General features: G+C 45.8%; 2 protein-coding genes across 4 annotated transcripts in view; one reads left to right on the top strand and one right to left on the bottom strand.

Moving 5' to 3' along the window:
- The window catches only part of LOC130248335 (uncharacterized), a 46,311-nt gene extending 42,672 nt beyond the window's left edge, over positions 1-3,639 (bottom strand). Inside the window, exon 1 of the mRNA XM_056482047.1 lies at positions 2,927-3,639. Coding sequence (XP_056338022.1) covers positions 2,927-3,639 — 713 coding nt within the window. The remainder of the gene's footprint in view (positions 1-2,926) is intronic.
- Positions 3,383-17,688, top strand: part of VANGL1 (VANGL planar cell polarity protein 1) — a 57,030-nt gene continuing 42,724 nt past the window's right edge. The window contains exons 1-4 of one of the 3 annotated variants that reach the window (XM_056485257.1): positions 3,383-3,506; positions 11,210-11,501; positions 13,203-13,329; positions 16,503-17,110. In XM_056485257.1, coding sequence (XP_056341232.1) covers positions 11,419-11,501; positions 13,203-13,329; positions 16,503-17,110 — 818 coding nt within the window. In that variant the 5' untranslated portion in view covers positions 3,383-3,506; positions 11,210-11,418. Of the gene's footprint in view, positions 3,507-7,528; positions 7,906-11,209; positions 11,502-13,202; positions 13,330-16,502; positions 17,111-17,688 lie in introns of those variants that run through there. The other 2 variants (XR_008839879.1, XM_056485273.1) reach the window with 2 other exon arrangements.

The following is a 17,688-nucleotide window of genomic DNA, read 5'->3' on the forward strand; positions in this document are numbered from 1 at the left end:
TTGAATTTCCTCGAGGTGTGTTTATTTCATGTTGGACTATACCATCCACCCGTCCTGTCCCTGGTCAGATGGTGCTGCATTGGTGGGAAGGCATGTAGACCCTGCAGAAAATGGGATGAAGACAGGAACTGTCTGGATCCTCATGTTTCAGGCAGGAAGAGAATGTTCCTGCTTGCACTCCTAAGATTTTCCTGTGTGTTTCTTCAAAGCTAAGGACAGGAACAACCCCCTCAATGAGCTGTATGAAATGAGAATGCTAATCATATTGCTGTTGAAGAAAACAAATCAACAGAGTTAAGGAAAGACAGAAGCTGCTTTTTGTAAAATCTGAAAAAGGCTCAGGTTTTGGTGGCTTAAGCAGAAAAGAATTATTAACTTACTTCCTGAAATAAGTGTAGGGCATCTGCCAGCCTTTCTCTGCTGCTTCTGGTGAATTTGAGGTTGCAGCATTGACATTCACGTGATAAAGATTGTTGGGTTTTTTTCCATAGAGGAGAGACAAATTTGGAGCAAATAAAAGGTATCTATAATCTCATAAATCTCATAAAATGACCTCAGGTCTGCTGCAGAAAGGGATGAAGAATCTGAAATCATATCCTTTTCTTGTGTGGCACTTCATGAAACAGTTGGGGCCTGGCTTCACATGAGTGCCCTAGCTCCTCACCTATCTGTGTATGCATCTGAGATCATGCCATAAAGCAGTGCCAGACCATATACTTGACTACTTAAAAATCCTTCCTAAAATACTTCCTGGCCACTGTTCCACCAGGAACAGGAAAAGATCAAAGCAGAGGAGAACAGAACAGTGGAATTGTCTTGCATTTCAAGCATGCTCTAGACCAGAGACCAACTTTGACATGTACATGCTGGAGTCTACTAGTACGATTCAAGCTGGGATTTTTTAGCTTTGAGAAGATGTTTCAGAGTAGAGTTGATGTGTGTAAACATGTATCAATATGTATAAATATCAGTTGGAAGGGAGTAAAAAAAGTGGAGCCAGACTCTTCTCAGTGGGACCTAGTGAAAGGAAAAGAGGGAACAGGTGCAAATTGAGATGTACAAAATTACATTTAAACATGAGAAAAACACCATTTTTACTCTGCGTGTGTTAAACACTGGAACAGGTTGCCCAGGGAGCTTGTGGATTCTTTGTCTTCAGAGTTGTTCAAAACCCTGCCTGGCACAGCCCCAAGCAACCTGTTTTAGTTGACCCTATTCTGAATGGGGAGACTGGACCTCCAGAGGTCCATTCCAACTTAAACAATTCTTTTGTGAATCTATAAGATCCATTCAGGTATCTTAAAAAAAAAATCCTAATAAAATCTAATTTTACCTATTCAGTAGTGTATAGGAGCAGAGCACTTCACAAATTTCTGAGCTATGACCCTACTACACAGGTAGCTTGACTCATACAAAACATTTCCTCATGTCTCAGAGATTTAAACAGATGATGAGAGATAAGCATGTAGCAGTATCTCAGAATCCGCCCCGAAGCCCATCTTCAGTGTATTCCTCCTTTGCAAGTCTTCTGTGTAAGACCTTGACCTAGTTAGGTGTGAGGGGCTTCACTGCTGAGTCTAACAGGTATCTGCACCAGGTCTGGGCAGGGCATGGGTGCTGATCCTCACTGAGGGTATACATCCCCAGCTTAGATCTTTTAGCAATCTCATTTCCCTGGGGTACTGCAACAAGTCCTACTGCTCTAAAGCATGAAACGAGTCCTGAGAAATCCTCTAAATCTTCTTGAGCAGCTGCTGAAACAACATGGTAGGAAAAGAAATAGATTTAGCAGAGTTTCTTTGTTGCTTTCAAAGTCTAATCAAAGACCTTTGGTAAAGGCCTCTTTCCCTTGTTGATGTTTTCCCGAGTTTCCATAGCCTTTCAGGCAGGGCAGTATCTCCCCACACGGCACAGGAAAACCTTCCTCCATCTACTAAGTCGCTCTCCTGCCCCAGCTGTGTGTCCTGCATAAGCTCAAGCCTGTCATCTTTTGTCCCATTTCGCCCACGGTGGAGAGCCCTTAGCAGGCAGTGAGACTGAGGCAGGCTTTCAGCAGGGTGTCAGACACTTTTCAGAGTGGAGACATTCCCTGGAATGCAACAGAGTACTCAGGCCTTGGGCAGCTTCAGACACATGTTGATGCATAACACAAGATGGAGCCTATCAGTTGATAGCAGACTCTTCCAGTCAGTCACAGGGTTGAGTAAGCATGTATGCCATGCAAAATAGGAGGTAATATAACTACCAAATCAGAGTGATGTGGAAAGGTTTCTTGTTATTCCTGGTTGACTGTTTCATTGTGAAGTCATTCTGTGGGCTATGGGTGTTGAGTAGGGTGCAAGCACCACAGATAAAACTGTGGCATTATTTTGGAAAAAGGAGTGAAGGAAAAGTGGAGGGGAAAAAAAATAAAAGATTAAGATGCCATCTACAGAAGCCACAATAATGCAAAATATACAATATCTAATAGGAATAACTTCAGTTTCTTCTGCATTTGTTCCATTTGTGGCCTGGGTCATTCTTGAGCAGTTCAAAGTGCAGGACTGGAATCTAGGAGGTCTAGATTTTCTTTATACATTCCCAGTTGCTAGCTCATTGTATGTCCTGAAAACTTAGATATTTTTAGAAGGTAAAACAACCAAAGGGTGACATGAAATAGTAACATTTACATGTAGAAAAAGTGACTTGTGCTAACACAGGACTCTCCTGCCCAGAGCAAGTGGTGTCAGGAATCTGGTGCCCAAGGCAGGCTTCAGGCAAACCAGGCCCTTCTCCCTGAGCAGCAGGAGACAGTCCTCTTTGTCACCAGGGGTAAACGGCGCTGCAGCTGCAGCCTTTGGGTGGAGGAACAGACCAAGCCATAGCGAAAGCGAGGCATTAGAGTGCCTGGCAATACACTAAGCCTTGGAGGTAAACCCACGGATACCGTAGTCTGGGATGAGATAGCTCCAAAGGATTGATCTTTCTCCTGGAGGAGACGGTGACGGCATAGGACAGGCGAGGCGCATGGCTAGGTGGAGAAGAGCTGCAGAGCCTTGGAAGAGCTGCGGGGCGCTGGGGGTGGGCACCACCAGCAATGAGGGGGGCGATGGGGAAAGCAGCGGCAGATGTGAAGGAGCGTGTGAACGCCTCGAGGTGCAGAGGAGGCTGAACCACGGCGAGAGGTTCAAGCGTCAAATCAGGCCTCTGGGGCTGAGTAGCGGGTCCCGCAGCAGAGCTCCACCAGACGCGGGTGCAACAGAGTGCGCCTCCGGAAAAATTTAGGGCCGGAGCTTCAGTGAGGGTGAGGGCGGCCGCTCCCCGGGCAGCGAAGCCTCGCCCGGGGGCGGTGGCTCCGGCGGGGGAGGGAGGGGGGGAGTGAGTGCGGGGCGGTGCCGGGCACAGGAAGCGGAAAGCGGCGGCGGCAGCAGCGACGGCGGTCGCCGCCGGGAAGGTGGCCGGGAGCGGCGCGGTGGCAGAGGGTCGGGTCGGTGCCGGCAGCAGCATGGGACGGCCGTGGGAAGGAGGTGAGTCCGTCCGTCTGTGCGGGATGGGGGGGGGGATGCCGCTGCCCCCACCACGCCCTCCCTCCGCTGGGACCCTGGTGCTGGGGCGGTGGTGTGGCAGCCGCTGGCTCCCACGCCTGGCCGCAGGGTCCATGCCCGGCCGGGCTTTGTGGCTGGGAGCCCCGGTGGTACCCGCTGCGGGGCCAGCCTACTGCGTCCCGCTGCCCTGTCCGGCGCTTTCCGGGCTGCGCGCTGCTTCCCGTGCCTGGGCGGAGGTGGAAGGCGGGCGGCGGCCTCCCTCCCGCCGGTCGGGGCTCTGCCTGCCCGCCGTGAGGCTGCTGGGGCGGCGGATCCGCGATCTCGGCATCCCGGAGTAAGCCTTTCGGTGCCGGCGAGGGCCGTGGGCGCAGCCCAGCTCGGCGTGCAGCGCTCTGGCTGCCGATCCTCGTCTTGCAAGGAACCCGTGCGCTGTTCGTGAGAGACTCCGCGCTGGTGTGAATGTTGTGCTGATGGTGCCTTGCGTGCCCACGCCGTTTGAAACAAACTGCTCTGTGTCTGCGCTCATCCCGCTGGGCAGCACGGGAAGGGGAGCAGAAGTGAAGGGAAGGAGAGCTGCTGCGAAATAACGCGGCGGGGATTTGTTTTTTTATTCAGAAGGTTGTCAAGGTGGTGAACTAACTCTCTTATGCCAAGAGTTGAACTCTTTGAATTGCAGTCTGTGAAAGCATAAGTGACTTGATGGCAGGGTTTTCGATCTGGAGAGGCAGACTGCTTGGAGCAGTGGGATTTTTTTCCTCAGGTTTGTCAGTAATAAACTGCCCACAAATCTGTGTAGATACAAAGAGTTAAGAAATGGAGTCATGCTGGCTGGAAGTGTTAATTAGGATGTTATGAAGTATGTTCTGTGATATCATTGCTTGTGAGCTCAGCCTGACTTCAAGGAAGAGAGTTGTGGGAGAAGAGAGCCTTCAAGCAGTGCTTTGGAAAGCTTCGTTTTGACCATGCTTGGTTCTTTTTCCCCTGGGGTTTGGCTATTTAGCTGGCCAAATGAGCTACGAGACCATTGTTGGCTCTCTGATCACTACAGTTGTTAATTTTGAAAAATAATTGTGAATGGAGTCTTGTAAAAAGTCTCCTTTAAAAATGTTCCCTATAGCTGAAATTTTGGAATAATCTCAGACTGTACTGGAACCAGCCAGGCAAATATCTAACTGCTCACAGCCACTGACTAGCAGCTCCCACTGGTTGCTTCTGGCCTTTTGGTTAGTAGTGGCAGTTGTTTCTGGTGGATGTTGTCTTCTGGATATATACACCTGGAGAGGGCTTACTGTCATTGTGAGACTGGGATACAGTACTAGGAAAACACTAGCAAATGACTGCAGTTATCCTAGCAGAACGGCATGTTGTGTTGTTGTAGCCTGCGTTCCTTACACTCCCACCTCTTGCAGCCAAAGCAAAGAATGGTATCAGAAATGGGGATTTACTGCTACTGCTGCTACTGCTACTGCTGTGTGGGGACCTGAGAGGCAGACCTGAGTGGAGAACTGTGATGTCCAGTTCTGCTGGTGGGAAACAGTAAGGTCATGTTTCTCCATGTTTGGTACTGTCACTCAGAAGAAGAAAATGAACTCATGGAAAAACTACCTCAATACTTTTAATTTCTTGTTAGCCTGTATGTCAGAATTTTCTGACTTGGGTCAAATTAAAAATCAGTGGTTATATCCTCAGGGGTCAACACCTTTGACCTCTCTCCTTGCAAGGACAGAACGGCATTGGACTTGTACGTATTTGAGCACAAGGGAGATAGAGAGAGACTCCATACTGAGGAGTCTACTGTGCTGTGTACTGGGGATTTGTTCAGGGTCTGTAGACTTTTTTGTTCTAACTTTAAGTAGAAAATGCTGGCAGATATGCAGTGTCTTAAAAGAGGGGGTGCTCTTTCAGTAGAGAAACCTTTTGCAGTCCATACCTTTTAATGCTAACTCAATATCTCAGTGTTATGGCCAAAAGTAAATATTGAAAATGTGGTACGGATGCTGCTTGCTGGGATAGACAGAGTCAGCAGTATCTTATGAGATTTTTTTTGCCCATTTGTTTCAGTACAGTTTTAAATGTCAGTGTGGAAAACTGTATTCCTGTGCACAGTTCCACATGCTCTGGTGTCCTGAGGTTGAGGCCACAATACTTCGTACCATGTTGCATAGCTCTGGGGTTAAAAGGAGTTCAGGAAGATTTGGCAGTAGAGAACAGACCTATGAGTGAGGAAGCACAGGCTTTCACCAGGATGGCACTGAGGTGTAATTTGTATGATAGTCTTGAGTGCTCATTGTGCTTCAGAAACTTGGACAGCACAGATGTAGCTCTTGTAGTGGGCAAAGGACATCCTCCAGGGAAGTGCTTCACAGATGGGCCCCATGTAGAGAGCTTCCAGCTGTGTAACAGGGGGGCAAGAGGCTGGGGGTTACTGCTTGGAAACAGTGCTCCCTTGGGTGGTGGTTTTGCCTAGGTGTTTCTCTTGTTGGTTGCGGTGTTGTTGCATGTTCTGATTAAACAGTGGATTGTTTCAATAAACCAAATGGCTTTTCCTTCTGAAATATCTATGTCATGGACTAATGTTTTTCAGCTTTGGGCTGGAAATTCCAGGGAATCTGTGAAATCTTTCTGAGGAGCCTCTGAGAACCAAAAGAAAAGAGAACCTATTGTTAGAGGACTTGAATTTGCTGACTACTAAACAGGTTTTTTATTTTTTTTTAAATGAGGGGCATGCAAATCAACAGCCACCACCATAGAGTAAAAGCCTAGTTTAGTTATATATATATGGAAGGCCAAAATTGACCTTATTTTATGACATGCAAAAATAAACACAAGTATTTTAGAAAAACCTTGTTTCCCAAAGCTCATTGCTCATTAAAACGGGAAATCTTGGCTCTGCAAATAGATTAGCATGGATGAGCTTCTGTGCTTATCGATCAACTTGCTGGATTTGGGCCTGCTCAGGAAATTCAAAAGCCAGAGGTTCCTGTGGCATTGCTCATAGGTCTTACTATGGCTGCAGTTGAACATAGCAAGTTATGCAACTTCTCATTTTCCTGAAGTGAATAATGGGAATGTCCTGCAGCAGTACTATGCAGCCAAGGCAATGCCAGAGTTGAAAAGCTTCCTCACTGCTTAGCTGCCTTAATTGCTTTTACTTTTGAATCCTCAGCACTTGATGTTTGGTGTGCTTGGTTTGCAAAGCCCTTCGTTTCACTAAATGAAAGAAAAAAAGATTTCTCAGTGCAATAGCTCGTGGGCATCCATTACCCCACAGACAGCTGGTGCTGTTTCACAAGTGAAACTGACAGCTTTTGGAGCTGAGTTGTGCGCACAATCCTCATGGACACTTGTGGCTGCTTGCACTCCAGATGGTACTTCCAAATAGATATAACTTCGTGAACTGACTGGTAAACCAACTCTAATTGATTGCAACTTTTAAACAGAACAAGATTGAAACTGTGCAAAGATTTCAAAGATAAGCTGCTCTGGAGTTATTTGCCTCAACTTCATAGGGGAAAATCCATTGGGAAAGCATGGGATGTAAAAGAGAGCTGTTTGTGTGTGCCCTCTTTGATTTAAAGATTTAACTTACTCTTTTAAATTTTTCTTGGGCTGGGAGCCAAACTATGCTCCCTTGAAGGTGATCACAAAGCAAACTTCATTGGAAATAGGATTGGACTTCCAGTGTGGAAAATAGCAATCCAAAAGAACTCTTTTTGAGATTTATGAGCATATGAAAGGAGGGAGTTACAATGAGTTGTATAGCTGCGTAGAAACTGTAATTACAGTGATCTCTGAGGTATTCAGGGATAACTACATTTCTTCACTGTGATGCAGGGTGTGGCAGTACAGGCAGTCCTTTTCAGTACAGGGACCCAAAATTTACTTTAGGGTGCCCTTACCATTGTTTTCCGTATAATACTTGGCTTCTTTCTGTCATCAGTAAGGGAAAGGCAAAAGAGTGCAGACCCTACTGGGAGCAAAGTTCTGGGTGTACAGTTTATACAATTGTGGTGGAGCAGAGGAGGCATTCCCGTCTCCCCTCTAGCTCTTCACTTGGGCTGCTGTTCACCCTGATGTTGATTTTGATGGTTTGAGCTGTGCTGTGAACTAGGTCACGGAAAGGATCCAAGACAAAAGCATGGCAGGGGGGAGAAAAGAGATTTTTTGTTTTGTTTTCCAGCAGAACTGTTTGCGTGCTGAGAATTGTGTTGACACAACTGAGAGTGGTGAACCGTGGTGCGGAGGTGGAAGCTACTTACACCAGCTTTCTTGTCAATGCTGAAATGCAGTGCAGCTGTACCCTCAGGCCAACTGAGCTTTGTTTCATGCACAGCCAGCAGCTCTGCAAACAGACCATGCCTTCAGTGGAGTCCTTTGAGATGTAAGGATCTTTTGTTAAGCCATTTCGATTGGCTTCATTGGACTCTGAATTCACACTTCCTTGTGAAGGGATGAGGCCCCACATGATGGGGCTGCTGCTTTATGCCAAACGGTTGTCCTTGCCCAGAGGGATAGGAATCATCAGTGTTTGAGTAGTGGAGGTGTGTTATAAAGACTGCGCTTAGTTTGGATATGTTTATGTTATGAAGGACACACGTACAGCTTGTCTTCTCTAGGTTTCCTTGTGGTACTCCTGGGGTGGTGACTAGTCCAGAGTTAACCATTGGAAGAGCTCCAACCCAGAGATGTAGTTTAGCACGTTAATTGTCTTTTGGTCCTTACCTCTTCCACAGAAGAACCTTTTCTGGTGTAAGGCTGTCGTGCCTTCCTGCTATGAAATACACCAGGAGGTGAGTGACTGGCTTGGCATGGCTGTTGAGGAGTGTGTGGACTGTGCTCCTCCCTCCTTCTCTGGGAGTGGTGTCTCTCATGCAATCCAGGCTACCCTCTGTTGGACAAATCTAGGAACCCTTCTTGACGATCTGTCTCAGTTGGGCACCAGGCAAAGCCAGTGGTCTTCTGCTTTTTCCAGCTGCGGTTAGGCAGATAAATCTTGTTCCTGACAGCCTTGTGAGTGCCTCAACAGGAAGTTCTGTTTAGCTACTGGTGTATGCTGCAGTCGGGGCAAGGAGGAGGTGTGGAGTCCCTGAGTTCATGATAGAGTAATTTAAATTGGAAAATACTTCTAGGATTACTGCTTTTGACAGTGATCCAGGAGACCTGATGGTTTTTGGGGGCCACCTTGTTGACTTTTCACAGAGCTGTGTCAAAACCATTGCTCTTGGTTACACAAAAAAGGAAAGTTGGTGTGATCCAGCCTGCCCTGATGTTCCTATGGTGGTCTTTTCTGCTGGTGGCCAGCACTGCCTTGCTTTGCCCACCATCAAATGTGCACTGCTTGTTCATGGGTCCTGCCCAGGCAGCCTCTGCATTTCCATGGCAGCCTCTGCCTGCAGAAACGTTCCCAGAGGCCTGCAGAGAAGTATGATCCTGTGCTTAAGGGGTGAGAGGGGTCAAAAGAGGATCTTTATTTCCTGTCCCCATCTCAGCTGATTCTTGTGCCTGGGATTCGGGGGAAAATTCTTTTATGTGATTAGAGGAAAAGGGTGAGAGTTTATACTTTCCTAGAGGGCTTGGAAAAATACATAACCCTTACTGACGTATGCCAGCAGCTCTCCTTGCTCTTCCTATTCCTGTAATGTTGTGGTATGTATCTGTGAAGGTAATGGTTGTTCTCAAAGGGACTCCAGTGACATCACAAACAGTGGTTTAAGACTACATTAACTTGTCATCTTTTGTTCATTTGAGGGTGTTTCTGCTCCATAGTGCTTAATGACTGCAAAGTCCTGTGTAGCCATCTCCTTTTAGTGCTTTTTGAATGTAGCAGAGTTGTGGCCTCACCCCCATTTATCGGAGGAAGACAAACACAGAGAAAGGATTTTTCTGTGGTTGCCTAGCGGGACAGTAGAGGTAAAAATCAGCTTTAATGAGTCACAGCCTATTGCTGGAGCCTAAGGTGCAGGCTGTGTGCAGATCTTGGGAGTTAACGAGTCTTAAATCACATCTTAGGCTGGGGAATTTTTATTCTTGTTACAGTAATTATGCCGTTTTCCAAACTGTGCTGTGCCTTAGCTTTATTTTACTGTGTTTAAATCCATCCTCATTCTTTTCCTCCTGAAACCGGGCCTTATGATCCCATCCCTATTTGTCCTTTTTGTATACCCTGATGCCTTAAGGTTTTCTCGAGGCACAATATGCCCTTAGAGCTTGGGAATCCTGTACACCGTAGGTCCCCTTTCTGCTTGCCTTTCTGCTTTCCAAGAGCCCTGGAAAGCCCAAGTGTTGTGCAAATACTTACAGCTCTGGATGCAATGGGGGTGCTACTTTGTTTTGTTGCAGATTGCACCGCAGGCCAAGGAACCCTGTGGGGAAGAGGCTTCCTTCTTTGGCACAGCTTGCATGCGGTAGAGCTCTCTGCTCTGCTATGAGCTTTTTGCAGAGGTGTTAGTGGAGGAATCTTATTGCTGGCAAGAAGAGTTGGCCAAAGCAGGATTTCTGTTGTTGTCCCTCTGTCTTTGGGGAAGGAGAGGGCTGAAAGCAGTGTTTGCCTGTTTTATTGCTAAAAGCTTTGAAAACTGCTGTGAGCAGAAAATTATGGCAGGATCTAGTTTAATTTTAAAGTGATCTTTTGCCCACTCTGAAAGCGCAGCATCGCCTTAGTCCTGTCTTTGCTGGAGGCAGCAGTTGCCTGGGCAGAAGGCATGTGAGAGTGCTCCTGTGTGCCACAGGAGTGCTGGTCTGTACCAAGGTACCTCTGCCCACAGCTGCAATCCTTCCCTCTTGCCTATTTGCATGTTTCCCCAAACTGGTGATTAACTCCTTAACTCCCCTCCTTTTTATTTCTCTTCTCACCTAATGCAGGATGTGGATTTGGAAAATGGGATGATGTCTACCCTTCCTTCCCACGGCGTTATGTTACTGTTGGGAATTGTTCTAATGTTGCCCTGTTCCAAAAAACATGAGCCTTTTCTGCCCTTTGCAGATGTGACTTCAGCTGCTATTCCAAATGGAAGTACATTGTAAGAAGTGTTGGCCCATATAAGCTAAACATGATCTCTAATCGACACTCCCCAGTGTTAGTGTGTGTATATATAGAGATGATTTTTAATAAAATTGAGTTATTTGAGGCCTGAACTAGCTTCTGGAGGCAAAGGTTACAAAGAGAGAGGTGTTCATAGTGCCATTGATTGTATAGTAACTAATGTGCCTGTATAATGGGCACACCTTGCAGTTGTGAAAACAAAGCAGGTTTCTCTCCAGCATTTCTCCTAGGTCCTCACCCTCACCTCTTCTCCCTGTAAATAGGCTATAATGCTGCTGTTCTGAGTCTGGGGTTATTTGGGCTGTGTCTCACACAGGAGAAGAGATGGGATGTTGAAGCCAAGCCTGGTCCTTTTTCTGTGGGTGAATTTTGTTATCTAAGGCATCTGTGCCTTCTCTAAGTCACTATCTCTACCAGGTGACCTTGACTGTCTCTTCCAGATTTTTGGATGTATGGACTAAACTCTGCAAACAGATGCTTTGAGTTCACTTAAAGCTCTTCAAATGCATGTATTTCACTGGATAAGAAAGTGAGGTGTTGACCAGGACAGGCTTGATGGGGCCAGAGTGAGGGAATTCCTGCAGGAGGAATGACATCTTGCTTTGCTTAGAGTGGACTTCCATGCTTGTTTCTCGTTTCTTAGGTCTATTGTGAGAATCCAAGCAACCTCCCTCCCCTCCCCTCTGATCAGATTCCTTTTAAGTGAAGCTCACTCAGTCTCTGAGGACCAAATCTCACCGATGACTGGGAAGCAAAGAGTACCCAGGAAAGCACTTTTACCACGGACTCCACCTCAGGAGCACCAGGAACGCATCTTCTAAATAAAATCCGTGCCCCTTCGATGCAGACCTGATGTCTGCTGCAATGGATACAGAATCAACATATTCGGGATACTCCCACTACTCAGGTCACTCCAAAAAAGCTCACAGACAAGGGTAAGGAAATGTTTGTTTTTAATTACTTTCTGCTCGAAGTTAGGACATGTTGTATGAGAAAAAAACTGTAAGCTAGGATAAAATCAGTGGCTCCACGTCTCTGGAGGAGATACATATGGAGGTCCTCATGGGGAACACAGTGAGGAGACTTGAAGCTGTTAATTCAGTGATATTCAACCTGTTGTTTGCATGCTGGGGTCGTGTGGCTAAAAAGATTGGGATAGTGCCAGCAGAAAGAAAAGATCACCTACCTCCCCTCTTAAAGGGCGGGGGATGAGTATGGTATCTGGGGAGATGTGTTAGACTTCCTAAACTGATACTTGCTAGTTGTCTTCTGGTGCCATTTCTTTATTCTGTAATAATAAAGTTTCCTGCCTCTCCCCACCCTCCTCCAGGCTCTTCTGTTAATGGTGTGTTGAGGGGCTTTTTTTTAGTAGAATTTGAGTGGTACTTGAGTCTGCAACAAGTCCTTTATCAGCGTTGATTGGATTAGAAGTCAGGCTTTCCTGAAGTTGAATAGCAAGTCCTCTCGTTTGTTGTAGTTCAACAGCCTGAAAACCCATCTGCTCTGAAACTTCTGAGTATTTGGAAACATTTTCTTTTCTTTTTTTTCCTACATCATCCTTAGTTTTACATGTAAAATATGTGCCACTTAGTGTTTGCAACTTATTACTGACCTGGTCCAAAATAATTTTGCAATTTGGAAGCAATTATTGTGTGTGGTTGGAAAAAGAATTCTTCCATGAAGTCTATGCTCACAGTCCAGTTATTGAGGAAAACATCTCATTTGCCTTTTTTCCCTTCCTTAACATCCAACCCCCAATGCAGATTGCCCATTTAAACTTAGAATTCTGTGTGGAATGATGCCTTTAGAGTTCCAAAGCTGACATAAAAATCCTAGAGCCCCTAAACTGGAAGAAGTGTCATCCGATGAAACCTTGGGGCTTTGGTAATGTTGAACCAGTCCCTGAACACAGTGAGAGTTTTCAGTGCAAAGGCTGCTTTCCTGTCCATTTGGGAATGGGGAGGAAAACCATTGGGGAGCAGATTAGTAGGGTTTAATTCACCCTGAGATTTTCTCAGATGAGAAGCTGGAAGGTTTGCAAGGGTGCTCTGGAAATAAAGACTGGCCCTGTACCACTGATGTTCTTGCTTTCTTTGTGGGAGTTTGAGTTATTAATCAGTGGAAATAAACTTCACCAATTGTCCTACAGTGTTAAGGTCAAAGATGAAGATTCTGCTTTGCAGGAACTAAAGCTCTGTTGATTAATTCCTTGTGTTAACTGGGCACGTCTCTGCAAGTCACTTCTTGTAGGTGGAGAACTGTGTAGACCAGTAAATTCCAAATGGAATTGCCAGCTGTTTGGAGAATGCTTTGGAAAAGGCTTTCCTTTTAAGCACAGCACTGATGGGAAGCTGTTTTAAGAGACATGAGGTGGTCGGCATGGATCCCTGTCCTCGCCTCTGCCATGACTGAGAGGGTGGTCCGTCCCAGCCTATAGGTTGTCAGCTTGTCTGGGCAAGGTCCCTTTCTACCTCCTCCAGATCTTGTTTTGTCGCAGTCTGTGTGATCAAGAGATGGACAAACTTGACTGATCTAGGGCTTGGAGCACCTGTTGCAGGTAGAGGTGCAGCACATTTCAGGCCCTGCTCCATAGAGCAACCAGTAACATTGTTCTCCTCCTCTCCTGTTTGAAAAAGGAGCCGGGACAGACACAAATCTCCACGAAGCAAAGATGGCAGTCGGTCTGAGAAGTCCGTCACTATTCAGACACCTCCTGCAGAGCCGCTGCTTGGAAATGACACCTCTCGGGCAGAGGAGGGCCAGGTAAGGAGGGCGTGAAAACACACCTGGAGTGTGTCTTGTGGGACAGAGCATGTGGCTTGCTGGCTCATGAGGAGGAAGAAAGAATTGCTTGCATGCTGTTTACTAAGGAATCATGGCTTATGGGTGACCTTTGTTTGTGCATACAGCCAAAGTCTCAATCACTTCTGGCTTGTTCTGAGGATGTTATTTCTAACAGCACCAGAACTGATGCGACAGCTCCTTGGGCACTAATTTGCCCCTCTCTCTAGAGTGTCATCTGCCAAGCTCTAATAGAAACATCTGTTTCTGTCATCTCACTGTGCATTATTCAGGTCAGCCCTTTCACCTGTATGTGTACATCAGTTTTTAATCAGGATTCGCTCCAAGTAATCATGTAAAGTACATTAGAATCAGGATTCCAATAGGGAAAAGAATCAAGAAATGCAGAGCTAGCCTGTGAAGGAGGGTGCACTCAGAGAAAACTTGTACCTAACAATGGTTAAATAAAAACTAGAATTATGCTGCATTTGGAAGGTACTTAGGACACATCCAATGCTCTGCTCTAACAGAAGGTTGGTATTCATTTTCAAAGAATGACTGATGCTGCGAGACATAGAATGCAGAATGCTTTATAATCCTTGGCTGTGGGACTCCACTTTTGCCTTTACAAAAAAAAAATAAAAAAATTTGTGTGGTTTCCAGCCAAATTGTGTGGTGGTACTTGTAACAGTATTCGTGTAGCTACTGGTGTGCTCATTTCAGGTCCTGTAATTTGGTATTTTGTAATCAGATGCTTGTTTTCGTGAGACCCAGCTATTTTTTCAAATAGTTCTAAAGGTGGTAGTAAATTCCTAAGTCCTTGTTTTCATGAAGATGTTCTGAATTAAAGCCAAAGCTAAATAAGTTGATGTGAGAGCCAGACTTTTTTCTCCTAAGGAGCAGGGTGTCCTCAGTTAGGTCCAACAACTGTGTACCAGTAGAGACTTAGCCTCCTATTTCTCCTCCTGTGAGGAAAGGCTGAGGCAGGTGGGGTTGTTCAGCCTGGAGAAGGCTCTGAGGTGATCTTATTTCATGGCCTTTCAGTATCTGAAAGGAGCCTACAGGAGAGCCAGAAGGGACTTTTCTCAAGGGCATGCAGTGATGGGAAAAGGGGGAATGGTTTTAAACTGAAAAGGGGTAGATATAATAGATTGGATATTAGGAAGAAATTACTTGATTTGAGGGTGGTGAGGCACTGGATCTCATTGCTCAGAGAGGTTTGGATGACCCATCCCTGGAAATGTTCCAAGGCTGGGTTAGATGGGGCTTTGAGCAGCCTGATCTGGTGAAAGGTGTCCCTGCCCATGGCAGGAGGGTTGCAACTGGATGATCTTTAAAATCCGTTCCAACCCAAAGCATTGCCTGAGTCTGTGGTTTCATATAAATGCTTTTTTTTTTTTTTTTTTACATTAGGCTGTAGTCCACTTTTTCAAGTGGAAAGAGTTGTAAGGGCTAAACTATGACTAGGGTTGCCTGTTGACTTCTGAGATGTAGCCTTAAGTTGCTCTGCTGTTCTTGTCCCTTCTTTTTTCTGCACAATTTTGCAGCTCATCAAATGGACAAAACTAGGCGGAACTATTTAATGCATAAACATAAAACAGTTGAAATGCTTAAATTGCAGAGATGCTGTTAAAGAGGAAAATGTGGTAGGAATATGCTGCCTTTCAGGACATACTACAATGCAGATATCTCTTCTGAGGCCTCTGCTTTGGTGAGAAATAACTCAGAAAACCCCTCATATTATGTCAAGATGATGACTATTTGTGGTTGGTCTGTCTTAAAACGCTACTGCTCTAGGCATGGGAGGTATTCATGTCTTGGAGTGCATTAGAAGTTAAATCCCAGGAGTTGGGAGTTGTTTGAAGTAGTTGTGCTGCTTCAGTCTACTCCTTTCCCAAAGACTCTTTCCTCTAGCTCTTAAAAATAAGTGAATAAAGGTTTAACATTATGCCTGTCTCTTTCAAATAAGCTGTTTTGCTCAGCATGGGCAGTTGGAGAAGTCAGAGGGAAGTTGTAAATCCTATTAGTGACACAGGCTGCAGGAAGATATTCTCAAGAAGAAAAGCAAAAATGTGGTTCTGAATGAGCATTGCTGCTAAAAAAATTGCCAGATGCCAAGCAGCAGAGCCACATTCATTGCCGCTCTTTGGCATGCATTTGTGGGGAGCATCAGGAGCTTCCATGTGCATGAGTCACCCCATCAGCGGCTGTGAGTCAAATCTGTACATGTCAGTGTAATTCTTTGGCTGTGCCAGCACCAGGAAGGAGCGATTGGAGGCATTGTAGCATGGGAGAACCAATGCAGACATTGTCTAATGTTAGCTAGGGAAGAAATGAGACTTTCAGAACATATAATGTAATCTGAAACTTGCCTGTATGGTGACTGTATTTCAGGTAAGCCTCTATATAAGTATTTTCTGACTATGGCCTGGATTGTAATACCTGATTTACTTGGCAGTCTAGAGTCCTCTAAACATAAAAGCCCCATGCCTGGAAACATCCTCTGTGAGCACCTTGCAATGTGTTGGTTTAACTAAACTTTTATTAGATTGTCAGGTACTGAGGGCAGTGCTATTGTAGAGGAGAATAAAAGACAATGAAGTGGAGGAACTTGCTGGAGGTGTGGTTGCTTCTGTTACGGATGGAAAAATAATGTGAGAACATGTTTTTGATTGTGTAACAACAGCAACTGGCTTGAAACGCTGAAATAAAAATTTTCCTTCCAGGTGCTTTTGTGGTGCAGTTGCACTGCAGAATTTGTGGGCTGGAAGAATACTAGTCCTTGCCCTGGACATGGGAACTGGTGATTACTACAGTTTCCAAGACTTATGTTATGTTACTCAGTAAATGTGCCAGAAGAAGAATCTCTGGGTGTGCAGTGAGTGACACAGCAAGCTGAGCTACCTTCTCTGCAGTTATGGGCTTTTAGCACCTCATGTTTACAGTTACTGGTTTGGACAACTTGCTGTTGTTTCCAAACCTTTAATAATTGTCAAGGTTGATTATTCACCATGTTTAAGGTGTTGTTTTTGCTGTATATTTTTTCTGGAACTTAAGTCTGTCATAGCAGTCTTTCCAGGCAAGAAAAATAGAATATGTGGAAGGAATAGCCTGATGGTTTCAATGTTATTTCTGTTTATCTCTTCCTCCTTCAGGATGACAACTGGGGTGAGACCACAACGGCAATCACAGGCACCTCTGAGCACAGTATTTCCCAGGAGGACATTGCCCGGATCAGTAAGGATCTGGAAGACAGTGTTGGGTTGGACTGCAAACGTTACCTGGGCTTAACAGTGGCAGCTGTTCTCGGACTCTTAGTCTTCCTCACCCCCATTGCCTTCATTCTTTTACCCCAGATCCTGTGGAGAGATGATCTGGAGCCGTGTGGTACTGTCTGTGAGGGACTGTTCATCTCTGTGGCGTTTAAACTCCTCATTCTCCTGATTGGGACCTGGGCTCTTTTCTTCCGCCGGCCCAAGGCAGACCTACCAAGGGTATTTGTGTTTCGGGCCCTTCTGCTGGTCCTCATATTCCTCTTTGTGTTTTCCTACTGGCTCTTTTACGGCGTTCGCATCTTGGACTTGAAGGACACCAACTACCAAGGGATAGTGCAGTATGCTGTGTCTCTGGTGGATGCCCTGCTCTTCATCCACTACCTGGCCATTGTGCTGCTGGAGCTGCGGCAACTGCAGCCCATGTTCACCATCAAGGTGGTTCGTTCCACGGATGGGGAGTCGCGATACTACAGCTTGGGACACCTGAGGTAGGTGCAAGCCCTTGGAGTCCAGTGGAATAGATAAGTGTGGGTCTGCTGTGGCATGAAGCATCAGCTGCATTTGAGTATGTGTTATTGCTGATTCCTGAATCTTCCCCCAGAATTCCTAGAGTTCCTCTGAAGTTACCAAACTGAATCTCTCTGACCCCTCTCTGAGTGTGGGAGAGGCTGTGCATGCCTCAGAGGAGTCCTGTGCATTTCAGTAAATTAAAAAAGCTGATATCATAACTCTGTGATGGTCAGTGGGCAATGCCTGAAGAGATCTTTAAGATCCTTCTCTGGGCTTCTTGTCTCCTTACTGGAGGAGAATGGAGATCTCTCCTTGTGTAGCTGGGGTTGCCTTGTGCATTTTGATTGTATGGGCCAGGTACTGCTTTGGAAGCAGCCCTTCAGGCCATGCAGAGCATAACTACTCAGAGACTCCTGACAGCAGGCCAGGCCATGTGGCAGGGGTGAAGGTTTTATGGCATGATGCTTTTTTTTAATCATTAGATATGGATCAGTTTGCTGGGTTGGATGTATCTGGGAGTATTTGGGAGCATGGCACACGCATGCTGCTTCCACCC

Source organism: Oenanthe melanoleuca, chromosome 1 (genome assembly GCF_029582105.1).
Source record: "Oenanthe melanoleuca isolate GR-GAL-2019-014 chromosome 1, OMel1.0, whole genome shotgun sequence".
Classification (NCBI taxonomy): domain Eukaryota; kingdom Metazoa; phylum Chordata; class Aves; order Passeriformes; family Muscicapidae; genus Oenanthe; species Oenanthe melanoleuca.